The 12416-nt window shown below is 35.5% G+C and overlaps 1 protein-coding gene across 1 annotated transcript in view; it reads right to left on the bottom strand.

Annotated features, from left to right (window-relative positions):
• Positions 1-2306: 2306 nt before the first annotated feature.
• The window catches only part of LOC144545191 (cysteine-rich receptor-like protein kinase 25), a 36227-nt gene continuing 26117 nt past the window's right edge, over positions 2307-12416 (bottom strand). The window contains exons 6-10 of the mRNA XM_078293783.1: positions 4171-4337; positions 3887-4097; positions 3358-3601; positions 3004-3154; positions 2307-2922 (exon numbers count right to left, since the gene is read on the bottom strand). Coding sequence (XP_078149909.1) covers positions 2656-2922; positions 3004-3154; positions 3358-3601; positions 3887-4097; positions 4171-4337 — 1040 coding nt within the window. The 3' untranslated portion in view covers positions 2307-2655. The remainder of the gene's footprint in view (positions 2923-3003; positions 3155-3357; positions 3602-3886; positions 4098-4170; positions 4338-12416) is intronic.

Raw genomic sequence — 12416 nt, 5'->3', positions numbered from 1 at the left:
GTGCAGCAGGTTATAAGGGAGTGGCCAAAGAACAAAAGCCCGGGGCCGGAGGGATTCACGGGTGAATTTTATTCAAAGTATCAAGCCATATTGATCAGGGACATACACGCAGTTTTAACTCATGTCACAACAGCAACAAATGCAACCCTAGCACCATTAAACACATCACATATTGTTCTTATCCCCAAAAAAGAATCAGCACTCACTCCTCAAGATTATCGACCCATCAGTCTTGTACATGGGGTGCAGAGAATTCTCTCAAAAATTCTGGCAAATCGGCTGCAACAACACATACCGCACTTGGTTAATGACTCACAAACAGGGTTCATTAAAGGTAGACAAATAGCAGAAGGATTCATTTACGCTCAACACATACTTCACCACTCCCATCAAAACAGAATACCTCTAGCAATCTTTAAAGCGGATATCCACAAAGCATTCGACACACTAAGTTGGGATTACTTGATAGAGGTTCTGCATAACCTAAACTTTCCTGACAATTGGTTGAGTTGGATAAGAAACTCAGTTCTCACGGGTTCATCACAAGTTCTGATAAATGGTTTAGCGGGAAAGAAAATCATATTAAGAAGAGGCGTTCGACAGGGAGACCCGCTGTCCCCCTTTCTGTTTATAATAGCAATGGACTTCATCAACAGGTGGTTCTCAAAATTACTGACAATCGGTGCAATCAGACTACCGTTTACCCGCATGAGACCATGCTTGCTCTATGCGGATGACGCACTCTTCTTCCTCAAGCCAGAAATGAGGCAGATTCAGGTCCTAAAAATTGCTTTGGTGGCATTCCAAAACATCTCCGGATTAGCAGTTAACCTACACAAAGTCAGAATTGCTCACAACAATGATTGCAACGCCTATGGAAAATGAACTTGCAGCAGCCATGGGATGCAAAATAGGGAAATTTCCCTTCACTTACCTTGGTCTCCCACTTTCCAACAAAATATTGCCAAAATCAGCATACATACCCCTAATTCAGAAATTCAACAAGCGTTTGGAGGGATGGGCGGCTAGCCACTTGTCAATAGCAGGAAGACTCACACTTCTTAAAGCAGTGCTTTCGGCAATGCCCACATACTACATGACATGCCTCAGAATTCCCGCTCCGGTAATCCAAGACATAGACAAGATAAGACAACATTTCCTATGGCATGGTACGCAACAGACGGGTAAGATCAGCTTGGTAAAATGGGAAATAGTGTGCACTCCGAAATTAATGGGGGGTATGGGGGTAACAGACTTAAAAACCTTCAACTGTGCAATGCTAGCGAAGTGGTATTGGCAATGGGTAAATCCAGAAAAAAGATTATTGAAGACAATTTTTTATGAGACGAACATTATATTATGGCCGGTACCAAAATCACACCTTTTCTCAGTGACACTCAAAAACATTTATGGTTACATGGATGCATCAATCCTGCACACACTAGGGAAAGGGGATTCCATCATGTTTTGGTCACATGACTGGGGCACAGGGTATTCTCAGGCACCAATCCTGCACAGGTATTCTCAGGCACCATTTTATCTTACCTTTTTACTTTATTTTTATTTCTATTTCCGTTTTTACCCTTCTTCATTTAGACTTTTTATCTTTTTCACATGCTCAAATATATTGAGCCAATTGTATCTTATTTCAATCTGAGATATATATCTCATGTAACTCAACCCGTTGAATGAAATTAGGCCATGAGCCTTATTTTTTCTCAAAAAAAAAAAAAAATGTCCACTTTTAGAAGTGTAATCAATGCGGAATGCTGAATTCGAGAAATTATATATATTGGAGTTCAGGGAGTAGTGTGTATGAATAAAATAAATTGAGGGTCAAAATTAAGGATTCTGACATTCTAAATTGTTTCAATCAAAATTAAGGATTTTGCGTTGTTAGAAAGATATTGCTAAGTATGTTCAGAGATAGACGAAGATGAACACTTAATGAAACTCCTATTGCAACTCTTAATATATATCATTAGTTACTATGAATAACAAAGGTTTACATGTACCAAGGTAGAGATGTCAATACTTTTTTTACAGACAGGTCTATTCTGAGTCGAAATATGGTTTATTTCATTTTATCATTTTAAGATTTTATATTAAATTTGGTAGAGTCAGCTCTTGCCCTGGAGAACCCGCTGAGTTTTGCACGCAAAAATTGTTAAAACCTGTGCAAATTCAATTATTTAGGGCTAATATCAAACCTAGACCATGGGAGATGCACCTTAACAAATTAATAATTAACAAGACAACAATAACAAAAAGTGGGCAGTTAATTAATATGAAATGCAATCAGTGTGGAAGGCAGAACTTGTGAACATACATTGGAGTTGGAGGTGTTGCCATTAAATTGTTCCAGAGTAAATTCTACTGTTCAAATATTTTAAATTCTATTCTTCAGAGTACATTGGGATTGGAACAATTGCTTCAACTGTAAAATTTGAGGATTGGACCTTCATGTTTTTCTTCAAAAGCAACTAAAAAGCAAGTTAATTAAACACCTTGCCATTTTTATAATACTAACAAGTCAGATTGGATATAGATTGTTTCATTTATCTAAACATAGCTGTCCATATTTTATGTGATGTATGTAGTGACTAATTAATGTACATTAGTATCCATCTACCTAATGTGTAATAATATGTTTTTCTAGCTAGTGCTCTGCTCACTAGTAGAAAATAGAACGGATGGCATGCTGGAAGTAGTATCCGGTGATGATGGCAGAGCGGGAATAGATGGGGTGTTTGTACCGTGAAGCATACCACTAATGGCTGCCATGTTTGGTCTTTTGGTTGGATCGTCTTGCACGCAGAGTAACCCGATGTGGATGCATTTCATAACTTCTTCGGAGGATGCGTTATCTAAGACTGGGTCCTTCAATTGATCAATTTTCCCTTCTTCCACATGTTGCCATACCTGAAAACCGATCAAGGACATTTATTGAATTTGTAATGTTGATTAATTTTACTAATTAAGTTTGTGTCTTTGAGAATGTACATAGCTAATTAGGCTGAAAGCACGGACAGAATTGACAAATGCGCTGATTTTTCGTCCCGTTACAATCTGTAGAAGTAGAACACCAAAGCTATAAACATCCGACTTTGCTGAAAAGCTCCCGTGCAGGACATATTCAGGTGCCATGTATCCACTATAATATTTCAATGATTTGGAAATTAGTGTATAATTTGATTGAATTAGTAGAATTCAATAAGAAACACAGAAACCTTTGAAGTCGATCTCTCAGCAAAGATGAATTTTTTTTTTTGAAGAAAAAAAGATTTTTTTTTTTTTTTTTGAAGAAAGCAAAGATGAAATTATTAATGGACATTGAAAAGATAACAGCGAGCTTACAATGTTCCGGCAACAATAGAAGTATCGACATGAGTCTGATCTTCATCAAAAAGCCTTGCTAGACCAAAGTCTGAAATTTTAGGGGTCATATCTATATCAAGCAAAATGTTACTAGCCTTTAGATCACGATGTATAATTTTGAATCCAGATTCTTCGTGAAGATATTGTAAGCCGCAACTGATTCCATATATTATTCCATATCGTGTTTCCCAGTTAAGTTTTTCACGTCTGATGGCTTCATTTGCTGAAAAGTTTTCAGATTTATTACAACAGGTTATACATTTTTTTGATAGATTGTTACACATAATAAACTAATTTAAATGGAAGTTGGTATTAACATCATATAATAAATAACAATCATAACTATTGCCAATTGTACTTGTGCAAATATTATCTATATTTGTAAGTTATTTACTTATCCATTTGTCAAGTAAAAAAAAAAAACAAATGTAAATTGTCAAGACCTCCATTAGGTAAGAACTTCCATTTGATAAAGTTATACTATAAATGTATATAGCAACTGGCTTACTGAAAAGAAAATTGTCAAGACTTCCATTAGGTAAGAACTCGTAGCATAATATTTTTTCTTTCTGCTCTATACAACAACCAAGTAACTTCACCAGGTTCCTATGCTTAATTTTGGCAAGCAAGTCCACTTCGTTTTTGAGTTCAGAAAGTCCTTGCTTCGAACTTCCCGAAAGTCTTTTAACTGCCACCTCTTGTCCATTTATCAGTAATCCCTGTGTCACTTGTTTAAAATCAGAATTTCATTCTTACATTATCTTAGTAGGGACATAATATTATTTTTCATACCTTGTAGACTGATCCAAATCCACCTTCACCGAGCTTGTTCTCATCAGAAAAGTTGTTCGTAGCCAATCTTAGGGTATCTAACTCAAATACTTTAAACTCCGAATAACATATCAAACTTGAGTATGACTGATATTCTAGCGGGCCAATGTATTCTTCATCATCAGTTTCTGTGTGAAAATAAAGTTTGAGTGTATCAAGCATTTTACTAGTCTAAAATTGTATTACTCATACAGGGGACAAGAATAGTTAATTAAATTCACAATGTAGCTAGCCTAGTTAGTTTATTTAATTTACCTAACAACTTCAAGAAAAATAAAAAGTTATGTAATTTGAACGTTGATAGTTGGAACTTACTTGAAGTATTTGCTAATGATTGCCTTCTCCATAACCAAATACCACCTACTGCTAAAATTAAAGCTGCGGCAACAGCACCAACTGAAACCCCAACAATTTTTGATAACTTCTCTCTACGGATACCCCTTACAATTTTCTTTATCTGTGGTGGCTGAGCTGGAGCAGTAATTTGTGGGTGCGGAATCATGAAATAAAAGCAAATAAATCAATGAAGACATCCAATTCATCGGTTCAAATTAATAATAACAAAACATTGCTTTATAAATTATACTCATATATAAACAAATTTTGAAATCCATAATTTTCAGTACACGAAGTTACTGTCATTCAACTTGATAGTTATTGATTTTATATCTTCTAAAATAAATTATAATAATAAATAAAATTGTTCATAGTTATTGGTGTCTGCTTTTTGCTAAAAATTAAAATCTAAATGAATAAACTAATTTTATTTTTTTTCATTTCTACTAACCATATATAGGAGGCAGCGCTGGAGATTGCGTACTTGGTAACACTAAAACAATAGATTAACTTTCCGTTAGAACATTAAAAGATACTTCTTAGAATTAACTACAGTGTATACATACACACATACACACACACACACATGCACACACAAACACACACATAAATACATACATACATATATACATATATACATAGACACATACACACACACATGCACACACACACACATAAATACATACATACATGCATGCATACATATATACATATATACATACAGGGTAGAGCTAGACATTCGAACAATTTAATTTAATAAAAAAAAGTAAAAAGGTTTTTGTTTGTTAAAAGGTTGGTTTGATTGTGATTAAACTGAATTAAACTAAAATCTTTAAAGCAAAATCTGATTTTTATCAAGTATGAGAAATTAGGTTTTCTTAGGGTTCCTCTCCACTAATGTCATGACTAATTGGTTTATTAAATTTGTTCTTATAATTATGAAGGCACAGTTGGATGTTATAGGTACAAAGTGATATCTATATATTAATACCATCTTTAAATTAGAATAAACATCACCTCTCGGTACTTGGCTACACTAATCTAAAGTCATTAAGTTCTTTACTGTCCCAATAGATCTAGAAAGCTAAACTTCACCTCTCGGTACTTGGTACAATTTTCTAACCTATTAGGTAAAAGCCGTATAAGACAAGCATCACCTCTCGGTACTTAGCCTATCAAATACCCTTTTCTTTATGGTCGGGACTTAATATTCAATCTCTCAATTGCAAATACCAAATCCTAGGGTTTCATGCGATTTTGATTAAGTCTTCACAATCAATTAAAATAAAGAATAGATCATAATAAAGAACAAGAATATATAAAATAAAACCAACTAAATCATAACAAAAGTTTCAAGTACAACCCTAATCAACCCTAGAAAAGCCCTTAGCCAATCATGGCTAATACACAAATGAAATCAAAAGAATAAAAGAGTTCCAAAGGAAAGGAAATAATAAAACCGGTTGATCAATGTTCTTTTCTTCCTTCTTCTCTCTTCCTTGCTTTTCTTTGCTTTTCCTTGTTCAAAACCAGAAATTCTCTTTAAAAAACACGTCCTTAATATGTTCTACAGGTCCCCTTTTATACCCCTCTCTAAAACCTAGAAATAACTAACTAAAAATAGCAAATTCGGGCTCTGAACCGACCTATTTGCAGGCCGCAATACATTCATTGTGGGCCGCAATGAGTGGAGGCAGTTGACAGACTGCGCAGAAGAAACTGGAGAGGTTATTGCGGGCCGCAAAGGATATCGTTACGGGCCGCAATAGATGTGCAAGAATGAAGGTGCTCTGGCCTGTTGTGTTGCGGGCCGCAATAAATCCATTTCGGGCCGCAATAGATGTTGGCAGTTGCTCCAATCTTCGTGCTAACTCACCCGTTTTGCTTCGTTAAGCTCCAACACTTGATTACCTGTAAAACAAACATAACTAGGGAAGGAACTTGAACTTTTGGACATTTCTAATCTAATTAAACCTAATTTAATCAGAACTTGGCTTAATTTACACACCTAACCCTAGGTTTCAATAGATATAATTTTGGCTTATCAATGCTATGCAATATGAGTTGTTTTTTTTCCTTTTCAATTTATATGGGCTTTAAATAAATGCTCATATTGGATTTTAACTGTGATTTTTTTTTTTTGCAATTGACGTACTAAACTTTATATTAAACTATTAATTATTAAATGAGAGATCCATCAAATGAAATCAAAATAAGAAAGCTACAGCGCGCTATGCAACATGAGCATTTTGTCTTTTCTTTTCAATTTATATCGGTTTTAAATAAAGGCACAGATTGAATATATTAAGATATTTCTTGAAATAACAAAATGATACTTACTATATGGTAGTTTGAATATTTTGAATTGATTAAGATAGTTAATTATGCCATAATATCTAGGTTATTTTAAAATCTAAATAGAAAAAAGATAGATTATGTCATGACGCTGAATATATTTTGAATAAAAAAAGATCGATAGTTTATGATATTCGTATTACTTTGGATATTTTGAGTCGCAATTTGGACTTTGTATTGGTTCAGTATGAATATTATAATTTTTTAATCAATTTCATGTCATTTTTTTTTCAAGGTTTAATTTGATGTCATTTATTATTCCATGAGACTTAGATAATGTTGATATTTAGTATAAATATATGATATAATTTTTATAAATAAAAAAAAGCTATGTAGCATAGCTTTCGCTATACCTTTTTTTGCAGGCTTTCCTCTATGACGCAATAAACATTATTCAGAACCTTGATATATATAGAGTAAGGCTATGCTACTTTGCAAATTAAACGGGTTATTTTAATTCACGCTCATATCTCTACTTTCGAAGTCCAAATAGCCGATCCAAACCGTTAGATGTTTAATCTATATTAAAATGTGTTTGGAAACCAAATTTTACATTTTTTGAAATTTTTTTACTATTTATTAAGATGGTTTGAAAATCGTTGTTTTTATTAAAATTTTGCACCATTAAAAAATAACGATTTTCAAACCATCTTAATAAATAGTAAAAAAAAATCCAAAAAATGTAAAAATTAGTCTCCAAGCACATTTTAATATAGATTAAACATCTAACGGTTTGGATCGGCTATTTAAACTTCGAAATTAGAGATATGAGTGCGAATTGAAACAATCCGTTTAATTCGTGAAGTAGCGTACTCTAGAAGATATTATTATACCTAAAAAATTGAAGGACTGCTAGTAGATATTCATGCATGGGCCTTGATTCCAACTCTTCTCTTCTTCCTTTGTATTAGAACCAAAAAAAAAAAAAATCAAGTTTATAGGACAAAATTTGTAATTTAACCCTTATTATGTCCGGATTTTGGTTGTTTCACATAGTAAAAATAATGAGGGTCATGTTTGGTTGCGAAGAAAGTGGAGTAAATCCTCTCACTACAGCAAAAAGGAGTATCAGCGACCGATACCAAAAAGGAGTATTAGCTGATCTTTTTCATTGTTTCTTTGTTGTACTTCTTCTTTTTATGGAATCTGCTTGACATTATTTAGCAGTGCATTTTGTATAGGACTCATTAATTGTCGAAGAAGGTTTGAATTTAATCTCTTCCTTTTTATCGTTCCTTTTTAAGTTCTTCTATGCTGAGTAGGTCGTAATTTCGGTTTGGTTAGATCCAAGTTTGAATCTGTAGTGTCAATAAATTGAGCGTCTCAATATTCTTTTCATGCCCATTTATCTAATCAGCCCGGGAATTTTGACAATATCATTTCTCCTTGGCATATACACAATCTGCATCAAGGTAATTGATTTGATTGGAAATCTGTTTACTATCTTCATCACATTTCCAGTGTGTCTTATTCAAAGAGACCAACCAGTCACCCACTGTCCCGTTTACAGAGAATTTTTGAGACAGATTTTTGAAAAACCATTTCCTTTCATATAGTCTTACAATATTATAAGATTGCTGAATCAGGGATTACAATTTTGCATATATTCTTACAATATTATTATTTTATTGGTTATAAGATTGCTGTATTGGAGCTTTGAATCATCCAACTTTACAATATTATTATTCCATTGCTGTTCTAAAAAATACCAGAAATGCCTTCTATGAGAAAACAGATAAATCAGAGGGCATAGGCCATGTTTCTGTCAAACCCAAGTTCACAGACAGAAAGAAGACTTTTTTCCAAGCAGTTTAGACTCAAATTTTGTATTATTCGGGTTTTTATACTATTTTCTATGAATTGTTTAATCTCAGCTTCTCAATTTGCTTGATATATTCTTCTTTCTTCTTCCTTTATTAATGCTGCTGGCACATATCATTTATTTAATTTAAGAACAGTTGTTTGTTTAACCGATCCTTATATAAATTGAGTTCACAAATGGTCAAGAACTTGATTTACTTGATAAGATGATACTGGTAAAGAAATTATCAGATAACCTTCCATATTTATTTCATTGCTTGTTACAATAGGAAAAATCTTACCATGTGTACTAGAGTCTGGAATTCATGGAGATACTGGATCTGAACTCAAATTTGAGTTATTTTAGGAAATCTGAATTTTATGTACTATAGAATAAAATGCTGATGTATATCTTGGCCTCTTGTAGTAGTACTTTTGATGGATATTAGAAATTTAGAATACTATTATTGAAACTTGTTGCCAAACAAGATCTTCAAAGAAATACATGATGAACCAGCTTGATAGCTGAATTCTGAGGACAAGTCTAAATTGATGGTTTTACTAAAGAAAGTAAAATAACTGGAACTGCACAGATACACAGGATTTTGCGATGCTCAACTCACTGCATCATTTTCTGGTTTTCTTATATATATAGAAGCAAATACAAAATCATAACTGCTATATGAAAGGTTACATCCACTAAAATAAAAACTGGAATCTAAATAACTGCACACTAAAAATAACCTCTACTCTATTCTTAGCCATCCGCTAGGATTACTCTGTCAGCCTACCTTGACTGAACCGATACCAGAAACAAAATAAACTTTGCTGAAATAAACATAATAAACCATTTACAACAAGATTAACTCTATCATTCTCCTCCTTAAGCTTGTTGTTCTTTATTGACGTTTTTCACACCAATCTTTCCTCTCATTTCTTGAAACTTTATCCTTGCTAGTGACTTTGTTAAAATATCAGCACGCTGGTCTTCTGTGCAAACATTCCGAACTTCAATCAAACCCGACTCAACACTGTCTCTGATATAGTGGAATCGAGTATCGATATGTTTACTCCTCTCGTGATGAACTGAATTCTTGCTTAAAGCAATCGCGGACTGATTATCGATCTTCAGAACCACTTTCTTAATCTCGGTCTTAAGCAAATCAGCCAACAATCGTCCCAACCATACTCCTTGACACGCTGCTGCACATGCAGCGATGTACTCTGCTTCACATGAAGACAGTGCAACCACTTTCTGTTTCTGTGAACACCAACTAATAGGATTTGACCCAAAGAAAAACATCAAACCTGAGGTGCTTTTCCTGTCATTAGCATCACCAGCTAAATCACTATCAGAATAACCAATCAGCTCCGGATTTTCTTCTTTCTTCTCATACACACAACCGAAGTTCAATGTTCCTTTCACGTACCTTAGTATGTGTTTTACTGCGGCCATGTGTTCCGTCGTGGGTTTCTCCATAAATCTGCTCACCATACCAACAGAAAATGCCAAGTCTGGACGTGTGTGCAGTAGATATCTCAAACTACCCACCACACTTCGGTACAGAGTTACATCAACAGGAGGATTGATGCTTTCCTTGTTCAATTTCAGACGAGGTTCCATCGGAATGTGCGTTGGATTGCAGTCCTTCATCCCACAATTCTCTAACACCTTCTTTGCATATGCTGCTTGGTTTAGTGTAGTTCTTGTAGGAGACTGGAACACTTCGATTCCCAGATAATAGCTGAGTGGTCCAATATCACTCATGCTAAACAACCCTTCCATCTGAGACTTAAACTCGTCAATGTCTTGTTTGCTTTCTCCGGTGATGATTAAATCATCCACGTATACCCCAACAATTATCCTTCTTCCTTGATATTTGCAGTATACAGCATGCTCTAAACTGCACCTCTCAAAACCGATTGTTTTTAATGTTTTATCCAGTTTTGAATTCCATGCTCTTGGTGCTTGCCGTAAACCATATAGAGCTTTGTGCAATTTCAGCACCTTATGTTCTTCCCCCTTTATCTCAAAACCCGGTGGTTGAATTACATAAACATCCTCTTCCAGATCACCGTTAAGAAACGCTGATTTTACATCCATATGATGCACTTCCCATCCTTTCTGCGCAGCAATTGAAATCAGCAGCCTTACAGTTTCTAACCGTGCAACAGGAGCAAATACCTCGTCAAAATCTATGCCTTGCTTTTGAACATACCCCTTCGCTACCAATCTCGCCTTGTGTTTCACTATTCTGCCTTGAGTATCTTTCTTCAATTTATAAATCCACTTCAAACCTATTGGCTTTTGATTTTCTGGTAATGCAACAGGCCTCCAAGTTTTGTTTTTCTGTATACTGGATATTTCTTCCTCCATAGCTTTTCTCCAAGCCGAATCTGTCTTGGCTTCTTCATAACTCGATGGCTCCTCCTCTCCCAAGAAGCACAGCCCCGAGTATTCCGGTTCAACAGGGGAAGTTTCATCATACAGACTTTTGATATCTCGTTTTCCTCTTGGCCCTATTTCCGATGCCTCAGGTTGCAGATTTTCAGTTGACATCTGTTCAACAGAAAAGGGAACTGGAGTTTGTGCTACACCAGAATCGGACACTCTTGCTCTCCCTCTGCCTGTAGGGGTGATTTCTTGATCAAACTCGGGTTGTGGTGATACCATGTCAGTATGTTGTCTCTCTTCTTCAACCCGCTGCCTTGTTACATCAGTTGAACCGGTGATAGGAAAATAAATCACAGAGAAAATGTCACTTCTTGCTCTTGTTTCTACAGCAGATGTTTCAGACCAATTCCACTTATTTTCTTCATCAAACACGGCATCTCGTGTCACCACCACTTGTTTTGATTTAGGATCAAACATCCGGTAGCCTTTAGTGTTCACATCATATCCAATAAAAACCATAGGCTTACTTCGGTCTGCTAGTTTTGGAAGATGGGAGGTAACAATCTTCACATGAGCGATACATCCGAAAACCCGCAGATGTCCTACTCTTGGTTTTCGATTGTAATAAGCTTCATAGGGAGTTTTATCGACAAGGCTCTTTGTTGGTGCTCTATTAACAGATAAATTGCAGTTGACACTGCCTCTCCCCAAAATTCACCAGGAACCCCCTTGCTCTTTAATAAACTTCTTGCCATGCCGACCACCGTCTGATTCCTTCGTTCAACTACACCGTTCTGTTGAGGGGAATAGGGTGCTGTGAGGTAGTGCTTGATTCCCTGCAATTCACAAAAACTCCCGAACTCCTTCGATGTGAATTCACCACCACGATCACTTCGAAAAGCTTTCAGCTTGCAACCCTTCTCCATTTCGGCTGCAACTTTAATCTTCTTGAAGGCTTCGAATGTCTCGTCCTTATTTCGAATCAGCACCTGCCACATAAACCTCGTGCAATCATCAACGATCAACATAAAATAACGCTTCCCTCCATTTGTAATAGGTGTAATCGGCCCACACAAATCTATGTGCCACAGTTCAAGTGGTAACTCGGCTCTGTATTGTGCTTCTGCTGGGAAAGGTATTCGATGCTGTTTTCCAATCAAACACCCGTCACAGATACAGTCTTCTTGCTCGATCATCGGCATTCCATGCACCATTTCCCTTTTAGCCAACTGCCTCAGCGCATGAAAATTAACATGCCCGTACCTTGCATGCCAGCGCCATGCTACTTCTTTGCCTTTTGCTAGTAGACATTCAGGAAAAA

The sequence above is a fragment of the Carex rostrata genome, chromosome 27 (genome assembly GCF_964058835.1).
Source record: "Carex rostrata chromosome 27, lpCarRost1.2, whole genome shotgun sequence".
In the NCBI taxonomy this organism is placed as follows: Eukaryota; Viridiplantae; Streptophyta; class Magnoliopsida; order Poales; family Cyperaceae; genus Carex; species Carex rostrata.
The sequence above is the reverse complement of the archived record's forward strand: the minus strand, read 5'-3'. Positions and strand labels throughout refer to the sequence as shown.